General features: G+C 30.5%; 9 protein-coding genes across 9 annotated transcripts; 4 read left to right on the top strand and 5 right to left on the bottom strand.

The window, feature by feature from the left end:
* Nucleotides 1-2,759: 2,759 nt before the first annotated feature.
* Nucleotides 2,760-3,686, bottom strand: GO595_002056 (adhesin protein AP33-1; the record flags this gene model as incomplete). Its single annotated transcript, XM_067914923.1, has 1 exon — nucleotides 2,760-3,686. One exon carries the CDS (start codon nucleotides 3,684-3,686, stop codon nucleotides 2,760-2,762), a length of 927 nt encoding a protein of 308 aa, XP_067777742.1.
* A 1,093-nt stretch (nucleotides 3,687-4,779) lies between these two features.
* Nucleotides 4,780-5,343, top strand: GO595_002055 (uncharacterized protein; the record flags this gene model as incomplete). Its single annotated transcript, XM_067914922.1, has 1 exon — nucleotides 4,780-5,343. The coding sequence occupies one exon, from the start codon at nucleotides 4,780-4,782 to the stop codon at nucleotides 5,341-5,343; it is 564 nt and encodes a 187-aa protein (XP_067777741.1).
* Nucleotides 5,344-7,732: 2,389 nt separating this feature from the next.
* Nucleotides 7,733-8,305, top strand: GO595_002054 (40S ribosomal protein S9-1; the record flags this gene model as incomplete). The annotated part of the gene is made up of 1 exon (XM_067914921.1): nucleotides 7,733-8,305. The coding sequence occupies one exon, from the start codon at nucleotides 7,733-7,735 to the stop codon at nucleotides 8,303-8,305; it is 573 nt and encodes a 190-aa protein (XP_067777740.1).
* Nucleotides 8,306-9,153: 848 nt separating this feature from the next.
* GO595_002053 (uncharacterized protein) lies at nucleotides 9,154-10,989 on the bottom strand (the record flags this gene model as incomplete). The annotated part of the gene is made up of 1 exon (XM_067914920.1): nucleotides 9,154-10,989. One exon carries the CDS (start codon nucleotides 10,987-10,989, stop codon nucleotides 9,154-9,156), a length of 1,836 nt encoding a protein of 611 aa, XP_067777739.1.
* A 785-nt stretch (nucleotides 10,990-11,774) lies between these two features.
* Nucleotides 11,775-14,456, bottom strand: GO595_002052 (exportin-1; the record flags this gene model as incomplete). The annotated part of the gene is made up of 1 exon (XM_067914919.1): nucleotides 11,775-14,456. One exon carries the CDS (start codon nucleotides 14,454-14,456, stop codon nucleotides 11,775-11,777), a length of 2,682 nt encoding a protein of 893 aa, XP_067777738.1.
* A 163-nt stretch (nucleotides 14,457-14,619) lies between these two features.
* GO595_002051 (uncharacterized protein) lies at nucleotides 14,620-15,654 on the bottom strand (the record flags this gene model as incomplete). Its single annotated transcript, XM_067914918.1, has 1 exon — nucleotides 14,620-15,654. The coding sequence occupies one exon, from the start codon at nucleotides 15,652-15,654 to the stop codon at nucleotides 14,620-14,622; it is 1,035 nt and encodes a 344-aa protein (XP_067777737.1).
* A 123-nt stretch (nucleotides 15,655-15,777) lies between these two features.
* On the top strand, nucleotides 15,778-16,392 carry GO595_002050 (60S ribosomal protein L15-2; the record flags this gene model as incomplete). Its single annotated transcript, XM_067914917.1, has 1 exon — nucleotides 15,778-16,392. One exon carries the CDS (start codon nucleotides 15,778-15,780, stop codon nucleotides 16,390-16,392), a length of 615 nt encoding a protein of 204 aa, XP_067777736.1.
* A 301-nt stretch (nucleotides 16,393-16,693) lies between these two features.
* Nucleotides 16,694-17,671, bottom strand: GO595_002049 (Metallo-dependent phosphatase-like protein; the record flags this gene model as incomplete). The annotated part of the gene is made up of 1 exon (XM_067914916.1): nucleotides 16,694-17,671. The coding sequence occupies one exon, from the start codon at nucleotides 17,669-17,671 to the stop codon at nucleotides 16,694-16,696; it is 978 nt and encodes a 325-aa protein (XP_067777735.1).
* Nucleotides 17,672-18,203: 532 nt separating this feature from the next.
* Nucleotides 18,204-18,947, top strand: GO595_002048 (uncharacterized protein; the record flags this gene model as incomplete). The annotated part of the gene is made up of 1 exon (XM_067914915.1): nucleotides 18,204-18,947. The coding sequence occupies one exon, from the start codon at nucleotides 18,204-18,206 to the stop codon at nucleotides 18,945-18,947; it is 744 nt and encodes a 247-aa protein (XP_067777734.1).
* Between the last annotated feature and the right edge of the window lie 4,742 nt (nucleotides 18,948-23,689).

Here is a 23,689-nt window from a genome sequence, read left to right as displayed (position 1 = left end):
TTGCATGAATTTCATATTAAACTAGACACTTTCAACCGGGGGCTAGATTGGTCCTAAGGATTTTTTTTTCCAATCTAATGAATGAAATCTTTACAAAAAAAAATTGCACACGGTAAAATTTGCTTGAAAAAGATTAAACGGAATGAAAATTCGGTGACATCATGGGGTCATATGCCCACGAAGAATGCTTGCTCTGCTGGACGGAAGGTTGTTCGGTTTGTGGAGATGATCTGCATTAAATTTTTTCTCAAAACAATGCTCAATGATTAAGAGAAAGTCCTTGCAAATGAAGAATGAAGAAATGATTCGATGTTGCTAACGTGAAAGATCTAATCATTAATGAAAAATAAAATAAAACAAAAGTTACTTGAAGAAGAAACAGTTCGTTATTCTGCACCTGAGCAAGATCATTAGAACAAGAGCTCAAACGCGTCAAACAGCTGTTACACACAAATTGAAGTTGTCGAACATCTAATAAGTTATTGAATAACAAAGAAACAAGAGTTAAAGCTATTCTCGAGAAAGTCTAATGATTACCTAATGATTCTCCGCATCATCAGAAAAAAAAGTTACATCGAGTGAAAACCTGTAGACCGACACCTTAATATTAAGCCTACACCCTAGCATTATTCATAGAGAAAATATTCAGTAATATATGTTTAATAATTTTTTTTTTTTGATTTAATTTTGTAATTTTCGCAATATTCCGATTTTCACTTCGCTAAAAAGAACGTTAACACCAAAAAATCTTTTTTCTCGATTTTCTTTCATATCTTAATTAATTCATATTTATGGGACTGAATATATGTTAAAATTTCTATTTGCTAACAAGCTATATAAAAATTCATGATTTATCAAAAATTTTGTTGTCAGTCTGCAGGTTTTTCACTGCAGTGAAAATATCAGAGTTTATCATTTTGAATGAACATCTTACTTATATTTATACTAAAAATTATCTTTTTTGATATTATATATAAAGAATTATAACGAAAAATTTCTGATGAAATATCAACAAAATGTAAAGTATTTAATGAACTTAGAGATCAAATGAAACAATCACAACATAAACATTTACAAGATGAAATTAATTCGTATATCGAAACAAAGAAAAAACAATCAGAACAAACAATGACTAATAGTAAATCATCAGATTTAGGTGAACTTTTAAGGTTATGTTCATTAGATTCCGATGATTGTATTAATGAATTAAATCAAATTGGATCCGAAGAAAAAATTGATTTTTCAATCATTATGGAAATACAAGAAAACATTAATACATCAAATAAATGATGAAATTAAACAAGAAGCGAAAAAAGTTGTTGAGAACAATAAGAAAGAATTAATTACAGAACTTAAGAAACAAGCCGATGTTATTATAGAAGAAGAAATTGAACAACAAAAAGCTGAAATCCAAAACAGTGACATTTCGCAATATACACAAATATCAATTAGTTTATTAAGTAGTATTAAGCTCAAAATCTTAACAACACTTAAGAATGAATCCAAAGAAAAAATACCGAAAGAAATACGCAATAAAATAGACAATTATATATATAATAAGTTAATTGGTAAAATGGATGAATCAAACACAGTAATTAAACAAGAAAAAGAAACACTAATTAAGAAAACTACAAAAGATTTAGAAGACAAAATGTTATCTTTTATATCCGAAAGAATGGCAATAGCACAAGAGAAAATTAATAACATATTATCAACTGATGAATCCGCGATATTAAATGAAAGTCGTATTCGTAACTTAGAAAATGAATGTCAACTTGAACTCGATCGAATATGTCTTCAATTTAATATCAATCAAACAGCACGACAACAAGTTGAAGATTTCATACGTTCACAAGCTAAAAGTATATTAATCGAAATGGGACAAAACGCGCATAAAATAGCTGGAGAAAACACAGAGAAAGTTATCGAAAGCTTGAAACAAATTTCGGAATCTATAATGAAGAATGAAGTCACAGCACAAGAATATAATATCAAACGAAGTGACTTCGAAAAGTTAAATCGAATCTCAAGAAATTTAAATGATATGATAACTAATAATTACATTAATGAATTTAAATCACGTTATTCAGGTAGTGTTAATGAAAGTATTAATAAGAAACTTGAAGATTATATCACAAGTCAAATTCAAACGCATATGAAAAGTTTAAATCAACTTTCTGAAGAAGAAAGGAACAAAAGATTAATACAAATCAAAAGCGACTTCAAGGAAAAGATTCGAATGGAATTAGAAAGAGAAAAAATGACAATAAGAACTGAAATGCAAAATAGGTCAGGAAGTCCTTCGGATGTATTACCGTGTGATGTTGGAAATGTGACTATGTTATATCAGATGCAAACGAAAGTATTCGAAGTGAGTTAAAGGCATACAGCGCTTCATTGTTAAGTGAATGCGTCAATGAATTAAACAATGAGGCAAAAATAATCTCAAAGAAGAGCCAAAAATTTAAGAAGGGCGTAGGAAAGTTCTTCAAGACATTAGGAAAAGTTGCAATTTCTGCTTTACCAATTGTAGCTATGATCATTTAGAAATAAGTAAAAACGAATTTGTTTTTTATAAATTATCCGACCAAATAAGCACAGAAATACGCAAAATAGAAATATCCGATAACAAAATTCAGAATTCTTCTTTTCATTTTTTCTCATCTTGCTAGTGCAGCAACAAACTATGCAGTAATTTCTTGAAAAAAAAAATACTTTCAATCAGTTTTGAAAGACAAAATCCATTACCGGTCGTTTACTTAGATGCGGCCCATCTTTTGCATTTCCTCAAAGATGAACTTGCCGAGATTTCCTGGATGACGAGAAATGCGAACACCAGCAGCTTGAAGTGCAGCGTATTTTCCTTCTGCAGTACCCTTTCCACCAGAAATGATTGCTCCAGCGTGGCCCATACGCTTTCCTGGTGGTGCTGTTGCGCCAGCGATGAAGCTGACGACTGGCTTTTCTTTGGTGAGATGATTCTTTGCAATCCAATCAGCAGCATCTTCTTCGGATTGACCGCCAATTTCACCAATGAGAATAATTCCTTCTGTGTGTGGGTCTTCAGCAAACCTCTTTATGACATCAGTATGTAATTGTCCTGCAAATGGATCTCCACCGATTCCTACGACTGTGGATTGACCAAGGCCAGCTAATGTAGTTGCATATGAGGCTTCATATGTGAGTGTACCAGAACGAGATACAATTCCTATTTTACCTGGAGTATGGATATTTGTTGGAATGATACCCATCTTGCAATGTGTGCGTGGCTGAATGATACCTGGACAATTTGGGCCAATAAGTTCGACTCCTTTTTCTTTGAGAACCTTCTTGACTTTGATCATATCATGTTGTGGGATATGCTCTGTAATGCAAACAACAAGGCCAACACCTGCGTTTGCAGCTTCAATCATTGCTGCTGCAGCACCAGAAGCAGGAACAAAGATAAGGGATGCATTAGCATCTGTTTTGTCAACAGCTTCTTTGACTGAGGCAAAAACAGGCATGCCAGCAATGATTTGGCCAGCTTTCTTTGGATGAACGCCTGCGACAACTTTTGTGCCATATTCACGCATTAAGCGAGAATGAAATTGACCTTGGTTGCCAATACCTTGGACAACAACACGTGTATTCTCATCAACGAAGAGAAGTGGTTTGTGGAGATTTCGAACTGATGTCGAAAGCATTAGAAAGTGAAGTGGTCGCAGTCTCAGAAATTTTGTGAGGTTTGTTCGAATACAACTTGTCACAAGAGAACGATAAAAGATATTTCAAAAAGAAAACGATTAATTTTTAAATCATAACCCCTACGATACATATCATCATGTGTTCAAATATTTTTCATCGTTCGCTCGGCCACAATTCTCACAAAACCTCTGGATCTTTTATTATTTTTTTAAAAGCAATGACGGCAGCGCATACGTTGATACGATGCTAATGAAAACCCCCGAAAAACCTTATATACATTAATGTATGAACTTTTTTATCTAAAAATTCAACACCGGAAAGGCTTAAATGTTCTTATGAACCTTTCTGTAAGAAGTTATTATTATATTTAGGTGTTATTGTCCACTTTTAAATACCATGATTTTGTTTATTAAATTAATTTACCCAAAAATTTAAAGTAGATGGAACAACTAATATACAGTTTTTTACAAACACATGAAGTGGGAACATGCTACATAAAATTGTTTTTGGAATATCTTTATTTAATAAAATCACGATTTCTAGATCTTGTAAATACACCCTTTTAAGTTTATGGATTTACACAAATTATTAACGAATAAATTAAAACCAAGTATGAATTTGATTGCAAATTTTCATTTCATTTTTTTGAAGGCAAATAAAATCAAGTCAACCAATGGCAGGAGTATTCAAAATTCGGGTTAAAATGACATTTTCACACGAAAAGTCAAAACAAAACGGAGCACCCTAAATTATCGATTTCCATTTTTTGTGAAAGAAAAAAGGTTACCAAAAATTTCCGGTTTTTCGCCAATGATAAAAGTGCCGATATTTTTGTTCGAAAACAACTTTTTCAATATTATGGTTATTCTGCTTGGCCTTGAGAAATAACCGTTTTGTTTTGGTTAATTCGTTCAAAATTCGCTCACACACTTGAAAATTCAATATTGACCATACAAAGTATTCATGGGAAACTGTTGTTTTACCGGATTATAACAACGGTTTCAAAGAATATCCATTTTGAAAAAGTAATTAACTGAATTTTCGATAGAACTTTTTGATTTGATAAATCCAGAATCCTGTTGGGAAAGAAGAATGAACGATGAGTTGAAAATCAAGATACAATGGCTCCCTGGCGCTGTGCTTCCCGTAGTTACACATGGATCCTCAACAGCTGATGAGCTTTCCAAGCTATTGCAGTTCTCTTGTTTTTCAAATGAAAAAATTGTACTCTTTCATAATGGTGAAGTCTTAAAGCCTTCAGTGAGTCTTCAAAGTCAAGGTGTCCAAAAGGGTGATGTGATTGAATGTAAAGTGGTTAGTAAATTGAATGGTTCAAAGGACTCTTCTCCCGAAACAGAATCCATTGCAAGAGAAGCTGCTCGTGTGTTGGATATGAAAACAAATAATAGTAAGGAAAGTGAGTTCAAGAAATCAGATTCAAATTCTTCATACTCGGATTCCGACAACTATCAATTTTTGCAAGCAGAAGATAATGACTTAACACACGCAAATGTAATTTCTTCAGAACCTTTGCCAATTGCTTGGCAGAATGACGTTCCTGAAAATATTACCTTCGAAAACAAGGCAAAACTCAAAGACCAAGCAAACGAGAAGCCAGCCAAAGAGAAAAGTGTGAAAGAGAAGATGACTTGGTGATTTAAACGTTCCACAAAACGAATTCTTATGAGTAAAAGAAAGTTATTTCAATGAATAAACTATTCATTTAATTGAAAGTGGTTACGGTTTGATTGAAATACCCAAAAAATGCTCAGAAAAAACAGACCATTCCGGACCATACCGCCTTTTTATCGTACGATAAATAGAATTATTTCAATAGTTTATATTGAATTGTCAATTTTTTATCGTATAAATCGAATTTTTTTTCTGTCCTAAAAGGAGACGAAATAATTACAAAAAAGTATTTAAGTAAATCAAATTGTGTTGTTTTTATTAAATGTACTAGAGAATTGCTGTGTTTTTTAAGTTTCATTTTGTTGATATATTTTGAGATCTTTATCAAAAGCACATTTACCAATGATTTTTACAGTTGATGGAATGTTAATTACATTTAAAGTAGTGCAATTATAAAATGCATACTTTCCAATTTCATTGACACTATTTGGAATATGTACATGTTTTAAATTAGAACATAAAGAAAAAGCTGAATCACCAATTCTTGTTATATTTGATGAAATATTAATTGTTTCTAAGCTTGTACATCCAGAAAAAACAGAGTTTCCAATTTGTGAAACCCTTGAAGGAATATTAATTTTTTTAAGGCTTGTACAATAATAAAAAGCAGCACTATCAATCATTGTGTATTTTTTATGAGATGAGCTATAACTTGTGCTTTTCTTTAAAGGATAATTTTCCGTGCTTTCTGGATCTGATAACAAAATAACAATTTTCAGATTTTCGCAATCATAAAAAGCAAATTTCCCAATTCTAAAAACACTTGAAGGAATTATTATTTTCAAAAGATGTTTACAGTTTTTGAAAGCATAATCATTAATTTGTGTAACATAAGGCGGAATGTAAACACTTATCAAGTTAAAACAATTAAATAGAACATGACTACATATCTGAGTAATGAATAAAGGAAACTTAAATGTTCTTAAACTTGTACAATTATAAAATGCAGAATTTCCAATATATGTAACACTATTCGGAATATGAATTTTCTTTAAACTTTCACAATTATAAAATGCTGAAATATCAATGTACTTAATCCCATAGTGAAGATTTATATTAGTTAATTTAATACATCCTTTAAAAGCGCATTCTTCTATTTTTACAATTGTTTTTGGAACTAAAACTATTTCAAGATTTTTGCAACCAAAAAATGCTTTTTTTGTAATAACTACTACTGAAGATGGAATGATTGCAACACGAATATTTGAATTGTAATTATTTAATGAGTTTGGTGGAATAAAAAGTATATTATTTTCATCGTCTTTTTCCATATGAAAATGATTCCGATTGCAGGAAGAATTTTCAACTGACAACAATTATAGTTTTTTATAAAAACTTTTTTTTCTGAAATAAAAGTTTAAATTGTTACAAAAATTAAAGTGAAAATATACCTATTTCGAATGATAAGCAGGAGATTATTTATTGATGAAAGATGAAATTTATATGTAAACTTCATCATTGTGTATTTTTTTTATGAAGTTGCTTTCAAAATTAAATACTTTATATGGGAACGTTTATAACTATACGGCCAGATAAGCAAAATGATTGATCTTGACGATTATGTTGATTTCGGATGCATTTGGGTATATGTATCCTTAGTAGTAACAATTGCATCATTTATATTAGCTGCAATTGTTTATAACAAAATTAGTGATACCAATTCATCTAATTTCATTTATTTTGTGATTTTGTTTATTGGATTTGTAGCAGATTCATTTTTCTTTGTAGTGTCAACAAAGAAGCAGCCACATTTCACACAAGGATTCTTATTTTCAATTGCTGCTCCGACCATATTATTTTATGTTTCATTGTTTATCATACTAATTATTTTTATCAAAGCAATTTCAAAAGGATTTACAGTTAGTGCATTAAGGACACTTGCACCAGCAACAGTATTATGCTTATTGTTAAAAGTTTCTTTTTGCTTAGCTTATTCATCAATAACATCCGCATTTTTAACATTCATTGATTTCATGTTGACAATATCAAAAGCCTTTATTTTGCCAAAATCAGAACAAGAAATCAAAAAACTCAAAGTTGAATAAATATTTATGAGCTTTTTTAAGTCATATTATTTTAATAAAAACGTATACATTCTCTATCTTCGATTTTTCCGAAAGTGCTTTTTATTGTTTAATAATTATTTTTTCAATGTGTTTATCATTAACGATATCATCATAAAAACGAAATATCCTTTTAGTACATAAAAGACAATAAGCTTATTACTGTTGAATTTTCATCAAAATGAAATTAACATTTTTAAAAATTGCAATTTATTTAAACGGTTTTGTAAATTATTCAATACTAATTCTAACAAACATAGTTAATTTGAGCGGTTTGGCCGTCCTTTGCAATGACGAGCCACAACTTCGGCCGTACTTTCAAGAAACCAATGCGTCCATACGAAAAAGAACGTATTCACCGTGAACTTAAGGTTGTCGGTGAATACGGTCTTAAAAACAAGCGCGAACTTTGGAGGGTAAATTACACACTTGCCAAGATCCGTAAGGCTGCCCGTAATCTTCTTATGCTTCCAGAAAACGACACAAAGCGCATCTTCGAAGGTGCTGCTCTTCTTCGTCGTCTTACACGTCTCGGTGTTCTCGATGAAACAAAGCAAAAGCTCGATTATGTACTTTCACTTACACCAAATGATCTTTTGGATCGTCGTCTTCAAACCCAAGTTCACAAAGCTGCACTTGCTAAATCAATTCATCACGCACGTACGCTTATCAACCATCGCCACATCGCTGTTGAAAACCAACTCGTCAACCAACCACAATTCCTTGTCTGGAAGGAATCCGAACGTAACATCCGTTACGCCGATAATTCTGTTATGACAACCGAAAAGGCTGGTCGTAAGAGGAGAATGAGGGCCAAGGATGCTGCAAAGAAGCAAGGAAAAGGCGATGACTTCTCAGAGTAAATAGCCTGATTATTATGATTTTTCATTTTGCCAATTGTGTCACTTTTGTATCGTCTTACATGTAAATTAAATTAAAATTACAAAAACAAAGTTATTCACTAATAGTGAACGAATTATTAAAAATATTTATCAGCTTTTGTCTGTTGTAAGTTTGATAATGGAAACATTCATTAATTAAAATTAAAAAAAAAAAAGATAAGAAGTTCCTAAATATTATTTTTATTCTAAGTATTTATCAAAATAAATACATTTTATGGGTAAAACAATACTTCGAATTTTTGATCTTTGAAATCTGCAGCGAATGGATCTTCATCAACGTTCTTATACATTTGTACTCCAGCGTAAATATTTTCTTGATCTTTATTATTATTGCTCATTTCGCTCATATTTGAATTAGATAAATTCTTCCTTCTTCTAACAACAACGACAATAACAACAATTATAATAATGACAACAACTACAGCAGCCGCTGCAATTCCAGCAATAATTTCGATACTAAGTTTATTATTATTATTATCTGTATCACCATCATGAGAAATTTGATAATTTGGATAATAATAATAAAACTTTGATGTATATTTAATTACAGTATAATCATAATAAATAACTTCTGTTATAATATGTTGATACGTTGAGTTTATGAAGGAAAGTACATATGAGTTAGATACATATGAATTATATGATTTAGTAAATGTAATCGAAGTAAATATTGTATATGTACCTGTATTTGTATATGTATTTGTGTATGATATAACATATGTATTTGTATACGTCATAGTATTTTCTTCTTCAACATAAGTTTCGATTTGTGTAAGTGTAAATATCTCTGATAAGATAAGAGAATTTTGTTATATAATTGAATTTGATTCGACATATGTATTTGATGGTACTAATGAATTTACAATTATATCTGAAATTATTATTGATAATGTTGTTGATGCTGTTTGTGAACTTGTTTGTGAAATTGTATCAGATAAAGTTATTGTATCCGAACTTACAGTTGATATTGATTGTGTAAATGATTGTGATGATACTTTTGTTAGTGAAGACTCTGTAGTTAATGATTGTACTTTTGTAAGTGTATTTGATGATACTTGTACATCAACAAAAATTTGTGATGGAACATATGTTGTTGATTGAACTAATGTTGATGAAGATGTTAATGTAAAAGATGAAATTTGTGTTTGTGAATGTGTAACTGAATCTACTTTTGTTAATGTTGTTGATAATTTTAATGTACTTGAATCTACATTTACATAAGAAACTACATTAACATTCGATTTAGTTGCAACATATGATAATGAACTTGTGTCAATAGTAACTATTGAAGATACACTTGAAGAAACTGGTTTAATAGTGGTTGAAATTGATGGTGATTTTGTTGTTGATGCAACATATATTGATGAAGCAACTAACGTTGGTGTATTCGTTATTGTTGGAGAAAGTGAAAAAGTATTTGAGTTGGACGATGTATATGAAGTTACATATGATCCATAAGCAATTTTAATTACTTGAGTTACTGTATAAACATATGCATAAACTGGAGAGTTTACACCTTTTGTATATGTATATGTGAGGCTTTGTGTTATGTAACCTGAATCTTCATATTCGATAATTAATGTATCTGACCATGTTTGGGAAGATACCCATGTGGTAGAAGGTACATATGTTGACGTTGATTTAAGAGAATTTGAGTATGATGATGTTTTTGATAGTGACATTGTATTTGAATTCACGGATATGGTTACGGGGTTACTAACATACACAATAGTAGGAGAAAGAGTTTTTGAATATGTTATAGAAGCTACATATAACGAATAGTATGAAGAAACTAATGAGATGGATATAGTAGGTGAAGGGGATTTCGTTGGTGAGTTTTGGTATGTATTTATATATGTACTACTATATGTAGGTGATAATGTAGGTGAAATCGAAGGTGTTTCTGTAGGAGATAATGTAATAGAGTATGAAAGTGTTGGAGATTGTGATGAAACAGTTGATGGTGATACTATTAATGAACTTGTATCTGTTGGTGATTCTGATAAAACATATGAATCATAGTAATAAAAAGAGTTTGATAATGTTGAAGTTTTGCTGTGTGTTACACTATCGGCTGGAACTTGGGTTTGTGAATATGACTGTGATTGAACATTACTATTTATATTTGATACAGTTAAAGAATTTGTTTCCGAAAGTGTTTGCGAAACTGACTCTGTGTTACTTTCAATATAACTTGGAGATGCAACTAATGTACTGGCAACAACTTCTGTGTTTACTTGAGTATACGATAAAGTATGCGAATTTATATAGCTTACGGCATTAATTACATTTGGTTTGATATTGGGTTTAAGTTTTGAACAGTCAGAAAATACGTTAAATCCCATGTTTTGCACTTTACCTTTGATCTGTACCTTTATTAAATTCATGCATGATGAAAATGCATAATCCCCAATTGAAACAACATTTTTTTCAATGATTACACTTTGCAAGTTCATGCAATTAGAAAATGCATATTCACCAATTGAGTTGACAGATGCACCAATATATACTTTTTGTAATGAGTCCCAATGAGAAAATGCTTTGGGTTCTATTTTTTGATCAACAACAAGATATTTAGTAATTTCTTTAAAACTTGAAAAGTCATAATTTTCTTCAGACACGTGTAGAGTTCCACTACTTTTCATGAACGAAGTTTGCTTTGTGAAATTAGTGAAGAAGAATAAAAGTATAAATATTTCCCAGAACGACATATTTCGTTGTGAGGTTAACCTCTTAACTCTCAAATTTGAATTGGATAGACAAAAATCAAAAATCCATTCAAAACAGTTTTTCACGAATAGCGACCGTTTGAACGATGATTTACAGTGTTAAAAAATTAATGATTCAATTCGATTGCTGTTTCATATGCTTCTTAATCTGATAAATGATTTCGTTGAAATGCAATATTTATTAAATTTCCACATGCAGTTGTATAATTGCCTCTGTTATTAATTTTAACGGAGTAAATATTTCGTGCATTTAATTAATATAAAATTTTCTGAATAATATTTGATGCAACGTTTCTTTGTTAATGGATTTGATCTTTCATAAAGTGAATGATCATTGATGAAAAGCAAAATCATTTTATGTGATAATTTTTATTTTGAAGTATTTTTACAATTTGATTTGGATTAACACCTTCTTTATTATATTTCATAAAGACATTAGTTGTGAGTTCAACATAACTTTTATTAAGGTTTCTGTAAATGTCGAATTAGTATTTTAAGATAAATTTTGATTAGAATATTATCCTTTCGCATTCAAGTATACTTCAAATGTTTCATCAATTCACTTTGATTGTATATTTTTGTTTTGATTTTAATTTTTACCTTTGTTTAAAAAACAAAAAACGTTTTAAATATTATCAGAATAATTCGAACTCTTAAAACCAAAATATCTAAAAAAATTTATTAATTCAAATTACATTATCTCAGTACATTAATTCAGGCACAGATTGTTTCATTTTCTGATACTTCAAATGCATCAAAGATTCCACTTGTGTTGTTTGTCTTGTTCTTGCTATGAACATTGCCACGTATTCTTCGAAACTATTTTCGTTTTGGACATTTTGGAACATTATTTGCAAGAGCGTAATCATTTCTGTTGGTAAAACAGATGGATAACTTTGCATGATTCTCTCGGTCAAGTATCTTACCATTCCTTCGATGTTATCAATTTTTTCAAACAGTTGACATCTTACTCGACCGGTCACAATGAATATAATCAAGTTACGTAACAATTGTATTGCTTCCGCGCAACAAAATGAATGTGAAGGATCAGAGATCACCATCATAACGTTATACATAATATCACCCAAAAACGACCTAAAGAAATTATCTCTATTTTCATCGATGAATTTCAAATCTGCTTTTTCCACAGACACTTCAATTGCTTTTAATATTCCCAATACGCAAATTTGATTATCATATTGTAATGAATTAATCAAAAAATTAATGTCATCCGGTGTAACAAATTCGAAATAACTTCGTATCATTGCTAACAATGTTCTCGGTAGTAATTCACTATGTTCTACAAATAAATTATGTTCTTGTGAAACCATTTCTTCTGTTGGTACTATAACAGTTTCATGTAAACCTTTTACTATCTCAGGTGGTAATTCAGACTTTAATAACGCTTCTGCTAAAAGTAATGATTCAGGAATACGTAAAATCGGTGGAAATATTCCATATAATGATAATATATCTCCACAATCATAAAATACGATTTCTTTAAATAATAAGATTTCAGCTTTAAGAAATCCGATCATTAATCGCATGTCATCTCGTGTGATAGAATTTTCGGCAAATTCATTATATAAAGACATAACTCCTTCGCCATATTGCTTAGTGATTTGGATAAATTGTGGCCGACATTCTTTAATTAAACCTTCAATGGATAATGGATTTACATGTGATAACCCAACAAATCCATTCATTAAGATACAATGTTCATGTGCAACTTCAAATGAAAATTGTTGATTTAATGAATTGTTCCATCGTTGGTAATATGCATTTAATAATGTTTGGAATTCATGATGCTTATTAAATATCCTTCCAACGGATTCACAAAACATCAAAAAGATATCCGATGGTAAATTGGCAGTCATTAATAAACTTAAAATATCATTTGGTATTCGATTTATCATTGATATCGAATATTTAGTTAAGTTTAATAAAGTGTTCGCCGCAATCTTTTGTGTCTTCGAACTTGTTAATGCTTGAATCGATAAATTTATAGATACTTCGACAAATTGCGAAGTAAGTTTTTGTGATTTAGAATATACTCCTGCAAGATATAAAAATGATGATGCAATAATTGGCTTATTAATGTTCGGGACTTTAAAACAATCCAAAATGAATTTCATCGAATCAATTACAAATATTGATTCTAAAATAGATTTGGTTGAACCTGATATACATCCAAGAGTCCAAATAATGGATAAGAATTTGTTCTCTTCAAAGTTTACATGTAATTCATTTAATATGCTTGTGATATTACTATGAACATCTGACGATGTCATACCCATAAAACAGATTAAAATTGACCGTAATTGGTTGAACATGTTTTGTTGACTTTGATCCTTCTCTGGTGAATCAAAAATTTCCGGTATTACAAAGTCCGGCGGTTGTATCATATTTCGTATCACTTTATCCCGCAACGATGAAAGTGTTCCAAAATGACTCGTAAATCGTTGTGAGACACCACCAGTCTTTTGGAATTCGTCGTAGATAGATAAGACAAACCATTCCCAATAATCAATGACATCAATAAAATCAATAAATAATAATTTCTCATGAACAGAATTAAGAACGGGAAGAAGTTCAATGGTCTCTAAAACATTAATATGTTGTTGCAAAACGGGTAAAATATGTAAATAGATTTTGGGATTTGTAACATTGATGTTGGCTAAGGTGCGGAAAAATGCTTGAATAACATCAGCGGGAAGGCCTTCAATGGAAAAAAGAGCACAAAAACCTTCAAAACATTCTTCTTGATTGATGTTTAAAAGATTTGCTGGTTCACATTTTTGAAGTTCTTCCCATGTAACATAGTGATTAAACTTTTCAAGACATTGGACAGCATAATGATCATTGAGATTTTGTATTATTGAGTAAAGAAATGGACCTGCACGTTCTTTGATTCTTTGATTAATAAAAGCTGCACGTTCTGGTGAAAGAATTGATGAATTGGAACTTTTTAGACATAGTAAAAATTCAGTGAATTGTTGATAATCAGGGGAATTGACCATGATGTCATCAAGATAATTTTCCCATTCTTCTGGATATTGATGTATAGCAATAAGGGCAAGGACTCTTTTAGCAATGCTATAGATCTCATTTGGGAGGGTACGATTTAAGAGACCCAACACAAATTCTCGATATTCATATTTTTCTTCGCTAGAAAAAGCAGACCAATTGGATTCAATGTGCTTTTCTAAAATTTTTATGCCTGTGAAAAGAACAATTGGTTGTTGTGCTATTTGAAAAATAACAGGTACATAGGCTAAAGAATCTGGATTTTCTAACAAATTATATAGTTGCTCATTTGCTTGTGCAGGATTTTGTGCAGCAAGAGCGTCAATATTTTGAACATCTATATTTATTTGACTCATGATTTTGCAAAGATTTGGTCATGAAGAAACGATACAAATTTGAATATTTTACATCAGATGTCGGGATTTAAATCAAATTTTAGATTTTTGCCCAAATTGTTTTAAAACAATTCTTTTTAAATAACCAAATGCTACATATCCTTTATCTTTATCTAATTTTTATTTATTCTTCAGATGATTCATCAACATCTTCATTTTCATTTTGATCTTCTTCATCTTCATGAGCAGGCATAGCTGCCATATTAAGGTCGTCTGTTCTTCCCGCTTCGAGCATGGCCCATACCTTTCTTCTTTCCTTTTCTTTCTGTCGTTTCTTCTGTACTTTCTCTTTCTCCTTTTCTTCGCGTGCGAACTCGCGAGTACGTCTGAGCTCTTTCTTCGTCTTCGAACGCTCCTTCTTAAGCTCTTGTTTAAGTCTGTCATCCTCAGATTTCTTTTTGAAGATCTTCGAAATTTGTGGTTCGATCATTTGTATCATTGGTGGGTATATGCGCTGTGTCCTATACTCCTCGATACGTCTCTGTTCATAAATTTTAGCATTATATATAAGGTTTTGGATTTGTGGATGTCCAACATTTCCATGAACAATTTCTGGTGAAACAATTCTGACTGTAGGAAATGTAATAAGAGTTTCAAGGAGCTTCACTGAGGATGATATATACTTCTGTGGTATTTGAAATGGAAAAGATTCTTTTTCAAAAATAACTTTTTTGAAAATAAATAACGATCCATAAGGGAAAAAATCTTTGTTAAAATTAACTTGCTGTGTAAAGACATTAGCTATTTTCAAATGATCTATAAGTTGACTTTCATTTTGAGGAATGAAATTTGTTAGAACATAATCACCTATTATTCTAATTTGAATTTCTTTATTTGTGCCATTTCCAATATTTAAACCAAAAAGAAAAAGAGCAGCTCGTGGCTTTGAAAACCAATCTTCTTGATTTGATGCTGAATTTAATAGAAGAGTAACAATGCCTTCAACCCATGCAAGAGATTCTTCTGTTTCTTTATATGCGATTTTAGCTGCTAAATTTATTGTTTTTGATGGAAAAACATTTGCTTTCGTCATTTCTCTTGATAAAGCTGTTAAAGCTTCAGAAACAGATGTTATTTTTTTGTGGCATAAAACACTTACTTTAGAAAAAATAGTATCTGATGTTTCGACTTTTGGTCGTTCCACATTTCCTTTTTTCATTTGAAAGGACTTCAATATTGTGAAATAATTAACATATACTGTGAATTTATTCTGAAATAAAGTTCTGAAACATGGCATTCAAATATTGTGTTAATAACCGCCAATTGGTCGTCCTTTTGGAACATGGGTGCCTACTCGTATCTCCGCGCATTATGGACAAAGAAACAAAGTGATGTCATGCGTTTCATCCTTCGTCTCCGCTGCTGGGAATACCGCCAACTCCCAGGACTTGTTCGTCTTACACAACCAACACGTCCAGATAAGGCTCATCGTATGGGTTACAAGGCTAAGCAAGGATATGTTATCTATCGCCAACGCATCAGAAAGGGTGGCCGCAGGAGAGTTGCTAAGAAGAATAGGATTTATGGTAAGAACCGTACCCATCATATCTACAAGTTAACACCAAAGGTTAACCTTCAAAACATGGCCGAAATGAAGGCAGGAAAGGCTCTCCCATCCCTCCGTCTCCTCAATTCTTACTGGGTCAATGAAGATGGTGTTTTCAAGTATTACGAATGCATCTTTGTAGATCCAATGCACCCAGCTATCCAACACGATCCAAAGATCAACTGGATCGTTAGCTCCAAGCACACACACCGTGAATGCCGTGCACTCACATCTGCTGGACGCCGTCATCGCGCTTTAATGGGCAAGGGAAAGGGTTACCGTAAGATGAGACCATCCCGTGATGCTGACTGGAAGATCCGCAACACAATGAAGCTCCACCGCTTCCGTTAAGCAGTAAAAGTTGCTTTTTTAACATTTATTAATTCCATCATTGACGAACGTTAATTGTATCGGTGTATAAACGGTTTCCTGCTTTTGTTTCATCAAAATTGAATAATATTATTTACTTCTTTGTTGCTTTAGATTGAAGCTTATTAATGTAAAATATAAATAGAAAGAACACTTCATTAAATTTTTTTTTAAATAATACACGAAATCTGTAAAAACTTTTTAATTACCGAAAGTGATTTTTACTGATTTTCGTAAATATTTTATAAAAATATTACAACATTTGTTTTAGACAAAAGATAAATCAGTTGGCTTTAACACTGAAATATTCTGGGATCTCATCATTTCCATTTTTAAGTCTTGTTGTACCAAAACGAATTTCTCTTCGATTTAAGTTTTCATCTATTTCCATAATTCCTGCCTTATTTCCGCATCTCATACAATAATCTGGTGCACTAAATATAGTAACTATTTGTCCATCATGACCAAACTCTATTCCAGAAGATACCAATTGATGAGCACGTGCAGTGAACAACAAACCATTTTTCTCATTCCATGCACGTGTCACGTCTGCGCCAAACATATATCCGGCATCTCGAACAGATGGCTGAAAACCTTCAATGTTTGACGGGTCACCCCACGTTAGGTCACACATGGGGCCCTCGCGGGGGATCTCGACAAAACGGTCGAGCGAATTGATGTCTTTAATTTCTTTGATGTTGGGGCTAAGTCCTCCATGAACGCAGAGGATCTTCTCGCTAATAAGAGCAGCAAGAGGGAGTGTGTTAAACGTACGGAGGAAAACACGCCAAACACTTTCATCTCCATATCGTTTCATGATCTCGTCACGAAAGCCAAAGTGATAAGAAGTGCCTAAGCTTTCATGATTGCCACGAAGAAGAGTGATGTAACTTGGATATTTGAGTTTGAGTGCAAATAAATATACAATAGTTTCAATGGATTTTAATCCTCGGTCAACATAATCACCCATAAATACATATGAAGTAAATGGAACTTCACCACCTATGTTGAATAATTCGAGAAGATCATCAAATTGACCATGAATGTCACCACAAAGAGTAACAGGTGCTGTGACTTGAACAACGTTGGGATAAGTTCGGAAAAGTTTCATGGCCTGTTCATTGAGTAAATAAATTTCTTCGATAGTTGGGATATTCCCTTCTTTTGCTCTTTTCATTAATGAATCAAGGTCGAGCTCTTTTTCTTTTTTTTGTTCCTCTTCTTCTTGTTGTTCTTTTAGCTCTTGCTGTTCTTTATCCATTTTTGAATTGACTAAGTGTGTTCATTTTGCATGTAAAAATTCTTTATTTGAATACTTTATGATGATTATGACGTTGGCGAAATGTTGATGACAAGTTTCCAAAATACTTAATTAAAGATGGTATGAATCAATTCGTACAATATGTACATACAGTGGTTCTATTCTGAATTTTTTCACAAATTCAATTTTCTAAAGATGGAAAATGAAAAACATATTCTTTTATTGCATTGATTAAATTTAAATTTAAAGTCTTAAAAATGATTTCTTTTTAAGTCGTAATTAAAATAATGAACATGGAACTGGGTAACATAGGGAAATTGTGAAGCTTTCATCTGAATCAATATCACTCCAGCTAGCAAGTCTCTCCATTACGTGAATTATTTATGTGTTCGTCATGTGATTACATATGTAGAAATGTTTGATTAAAAAATCATTTGATCCATTTTTAAACGTCTGTTATTCAAAATTGAAAAGTGTTCGTTATTTTCAAAAAGTGCTTATCTTTTTTTCCAGAGGAATTCTCATTCATTTAATGGAAAGCACAAACATTGTTGCCTCCAAATCCTATTTTACAGATAAAAAGCCTCGTCAAATTGCATCCGAGTTAGTTACTGGATCTTTAACAATTACAGATGTTCCTATTACAATACACCCTTTATTACTCTCACCTCTTTCTGCAATGAAAAAGGAGGCAACATTTTCTGGTAAGATAACGCTTGCAAATAATATCTCGAATTTAATCAAATCTCTCCATTTATCAGCAATTCCATTAGAAAACAATGAGTATCAGCCATGCACTCCTCCTATGTTAATGACATCCAAAATAAAATCTAGGGAATTTCTAGATCAGTATGATTCACAAACATCGGAATATTTCTACAACCTTGAGAAGGAACGACTTATAGAGATACGGAATAGTGAGCTTGATGACCTTCGGTCACGTCAAAATTCAGAACTCAAGAAAAATTCTTCAATAGCCAAAAAGAATCGTTCTTCATCGGCCACGATAACTCTTCGAAGCATCAAAAATCCTCAACTTAGCACAAAGTCAAATGCTTCTTTACTTGAAGAACTTGAACAAAAACGTCGCATGAGAGAAAGAAATGATGCACTCACTCGACAAAGGAACAAAGTCATTGCTGCGCAACAAGAAGAGATGAAAACACTTCAACTTCATTGGCATGGAGAGCTGGAGCGATTTGAGCGGAACAAACAGTTAAGGAAGCCAAAACATATGAAAACATTGAGATCTTTTTCAAAAACGGCTCCGATATAAACATATGTTATTTATTTAATAAAATAGAAAATTATAAATGCTTTTCATTTGGATTATAAAAATGAAGCTTTCATTTGACAAAAAAAAAATGTTTTAATTTGTGGGCTTGTTTCAGAAATCAATCCAAAAATCTGTATATATCATAAATAAAACACAAACGTTGTAAAATTTAATCCCATTCACCGACAAAATATTTTCTCAAATATTTGAATTACATTCAAAAAGTGATTACAACAATGATATAAAATATTAAAATTGATTTATTGGATTATTAAAGATTTTAAAATTGTAGTAAATAAAAATATATTTATTAATATATGTAAATATTATAAATATATATGTTTTTTATGATTTTTTTCCCTAAATTTTATATGAATATTTTATTAGGATTATAAAATAAAACTAAATTACAATTTAACATAATTAACAATGTTTTACATATATCATAATGAATAAAAAGTATTTCTAAATAAGTTTTTTAGTAAGAAATTGATTAGAAATACAAATTAATAAGAAAAAAAAACAGAAAAAACTTTCTCCAATATCGGGATTCGAACCAATGGCATTTAACGTGCAAAAAAGGATTATACTGCCAAGCTATAAATTTTATTCAACAAAAGGTTGAATATTAATATTTCTCTCTAACAGGTCCTCCTAAATTGAATAAAAAAATCAGCTTCCAATACTATAATTCAATGCTTTATTTTGATTTTTCAGCCAGCTTGCTGAACCCGAAAACCTTGAGGATAAACCATTGAATTTCGTTCAAAAGTAATCAAATTTTAAGAGTTTTCGGGTAATTTTTTTCAAGGAGTATTCAATATTCAATATTGTTTATTCAGAACAGATCAAATTGATATTTTCTGAGATATATATTTAATTATTAGATTATATTCTCAACTATAAAATGATATATGTATGGTAGCATTATCAAAGAATTATATTAATATTCATTATGCGGTTTTCGAAATATTGTAGGAGTTTGTTTGCCATCTTGACTATTTTAACTGGCACAAATAAATATAGCCTGGCAATAATTTCATTTTTTATGAGAATCATTTCCTTTTTGTTTTTGCTTTTCCATTTTGGATATCAAATTTATGATGAAGCAACAAAAACACTTACAGTTGAAGATCCAGATGATTTTGACGATATGAACAAACAATATGCGAGATATATTTATGTTAATGAAGGTATAACTCAAATTCCTCCATATGCTTTTGCTAAATGTGATAAAGTACAAAAGGCTTTTTTACCGGATTCAACAATCTCAATAGGGAATAGTTCATTTAATGATTGTAGTATTCTAACCACTATATATATTGGAAATAATATAGAAAGCATTGGAAGTCATTCGTTTTTCCGGTGTATATATCTAGAAGATATCATATTTCCTGATACACTCACTTCAATCGGTGAAAATGCATTTCAATATTGTTACAAATTAACAAGTCTCAATCTTAAAAATCTCCAAAAAATTGGTGACTATGCATATTGTGATTGTACAAAAATTACTAAAATTTATATTGGAGAAAAAGTAGAATTAGGAAATGATGTATTTATTGATAGCCCTGTTCAAAATCTTACAGTGCTTAGTCCATTTGTAGATCAAAAGACATTTTCTCGTGATTTCTCTTCAACTTTAAATTATCTTTTTATTGGTGGAAAAATCAAAACAATTGAAGAAGGTGTATTTTCTGAATGTCCTAATTTAGTAACATTAATAATTAGTGGCGAAATAGAGACAATTGGAGATAATGCATTTTCTGGTTTATCTAATTTAGTAGTATTATCAATTGGTGAAAATGTGAAGTCATATGGAGAAAATTCATTTTATGATAGTAGTTGTAGTGATCTCTCAATTAACAGTCCATTTATGAATGAATTTGCTATTATATTTCAATATAATATTATTAACCTGACAATTGGAGGGAAAGTTAAAGAAATTGTGGAAAGACAATTTTCCCATTTTAAGAATATTAAAACAATTTCAATTATTGGAAACGAAGTAGAAAAAATTGGTGACGAAGCTTTCTATTATTGTAATAATTTAGAATATATTGAAATTCCAGATTCAGTAATTTCAATTGGAAATAAAGCATTTGGCCAATGTTATGCATTGATAAATATTACTATAGGAGAAAAAGTAGAAATAATTGGCCATGATGCATTTATATCTTGTTCAAGTCTTCAAAAAATAATTGTATCTGAAAAGAATCAAAACTTTACTAATTTTCATAATAATGGTATTCTTTATAGCAAAGATTTAAAATCATTTATTCGTTATCCACCAGGACAACCAGGTGAAAATTTTAATTTTTTAAATTCTATTATAATAATTTCGGATTATTCATTTGATGGATGTCTAAAAATAAAAAGTATAACAATTTCAGATTCAGTAATATCAATTGGAAATTATGCATTTTATTGGTGTTCTTCATTAGAAACGTTTATATTTGGAAAAAATGTAAAGACAATTGGTAAATATGCATTTTCTTCATGTTCTTCATTGAAAACACTTACACTTGGAAAAAATGTGGAAGTAATTGGCGAAAGCGCATTTAGTTTCTGTAAATTACAAACAATTACATTTGGAAATAAACTCAAAACTATCCTTAATGAAACATTTTATTCTTGTTCTGAATTAGAATATATTGAAATTCCAGATTCAGTAATTTCAATTGGTTATAATGTATTTTATGAATGTTATTCATTGATAAATATTACTTTAGGAGAAAAAGTAGAAATAATTGGCCATGATGCATTTTTCTATTGCTCAAGTCTTCAAAAAATAATCGTATCTGAAAAGAATCAAAACTTTTCTAATTGTAACGATGATGGTATTCTTTATAGCAAAGATAAAAAATCAATTATTTTATATCCAGCAGGAATTCCAAATGAAACAGTTGAAATTTCAAATTCTATTTTAATGATTTCAGATTATGGATTTTATTCATGTGAAGTTATAATAAATATAACAATTTCAGATTCAGTGATATCAATTGGAAATTATGCATTTTATTTATGTTCTTCATTACGAACATTTATATTTGGAAATAATGTAACAACAATTGGTAAATATGCATTTTGTAGATGTAATTTGTTGCAAACACTTACATTTGGAGACAATGTGGAGACAATTGGTGAACGTGCATTTGAAAATTCTCGTCTTCATACAATCACATTTGGAAATAAACTTAAAACAATTGGTGATCGTGCATTTTCTTCTAGTCAAAAATTAGAAAAAATTGAAATTCCAGATTCAGTAATTTCAATTGGTACCTATGTATTTCAAAGTTGTGATGGATTAATTGAAGTTAATATTGGAAATCAACTTAGAATAATTAATAATGGTTCATTTTGTGATTGCCTATCATTGAAAACAATTAACTTTGAAAAAAATGTAGAGGTGATTGGTAGGTCGTCATTTTATTCGTGTGAAAAACTAGAAAATATTCCAAATCTAAGTTCAATAATTTCAATTGGTAATTATGCTTTTGAAAACTGTTATTTATTAAAAGCTTTTATTTTTGGAGATATATTGGAAAGTATTGGAAATTATGCATTTTCATATTGCAAACAATTGAAGAGTATTATAATTCCAGATTCAGTTATTTTCATTGGTGATTATTCATTTAGCTATTGTTATATATTAGATACAGTTATCATTGGGAAAAAATTAAAAATAATTTCTGATGGAGCTTTTCGTAAATGTGGTTTTGAAAATATCACAATCCCAGATTCAGTTATCTCAATTGGTTCTGAAGTATATTATGAATGTTCTTCATTAAAATCAGTGAAAATTGGTAACAATGTTAAAACAATTGGTGATCTTACGTTTTCCAAATGTAATAATTTAGTAAGTATCACAATTCCGGATTCAGTTATCTCAATTGGTTCTAAAGTATTTTATGAATGTTCTTTATTAGAATCAGTGAAAATTGGTAACAATGTTAAAACAATTGGTAATCTTACGTTTTCCAAGTGTAATAATTTAGTAAGTATCACAATTCCGGATTCAGTTATTTCGATTGGATCTACATTTAGTTCTTGTTCTTCATTAGAAACAGTTATAAATGGACAAAATATAGAAACAATTGGTTCTGAGGCATTTTATTCTTGTATTGCTTTAAAAGAAATTGGTATTGGAAATAAAGTTGAAACAATTGGTTCTGAGGCATTTTATTCTTGTATTGCTTTAAAAACTGTTGGTATTGGAAACAAAGTTGAAACAATTGGTAAAGGTGCATTTTATAAATGTAATGCTTTAACAAATTTCAACATTTCAGATTTGATTATCACAATTCATCCTGAAACATTTTATGAATGTTCTTCATTAGAATCAGTGAAAATTGGTAACAATGTTAAAACAATTGGTAATCTTACGTTTTTCATGTGTAATAGTTTAGTAAGTATCACAATTCCAGATTCAGTTATCTCAATTGGTTCTGAAGCATTCAAAAGATGTTATAATTTAAAAACAGTTAATATTGAAGGGAAATTAAGAATATTTAGTGAAAATGTATTTGAAGGGTGTACAAGTTTGATGAACATCAATTTTCCTGATTCAATCATTTTGATTGATTATGGTGCATTTAGACAATGCCATGCTTTAAGAACAATTCCCTTTGGAGAAAAATTAGAAACAATTGGTTCTTACTCATTTATGGATTGTAATATGACAAAAGTAATCAAAATCCCAGATTCAGTTACTACAATTAAAGTGTCCGCGTTTTCAGGTT

The sequence above is a fragment of the Histomonas meleagridis genome (assembly GCF_020186115.1).
Source record: "Histomonas meleagridis strain 2922-C6/04-10x chromosome Unknown contig_16, whole genome shotgun sequence".
Taxonomy (NCBI): Eukaryota; Parabasalia; order Tritrichomonadida; family Dientamoebidae; genus Histomonas; species Histomonas meleagridis.
This window is presented reverse-complemented; position numbering and strand designations above follow the sequence as displayed.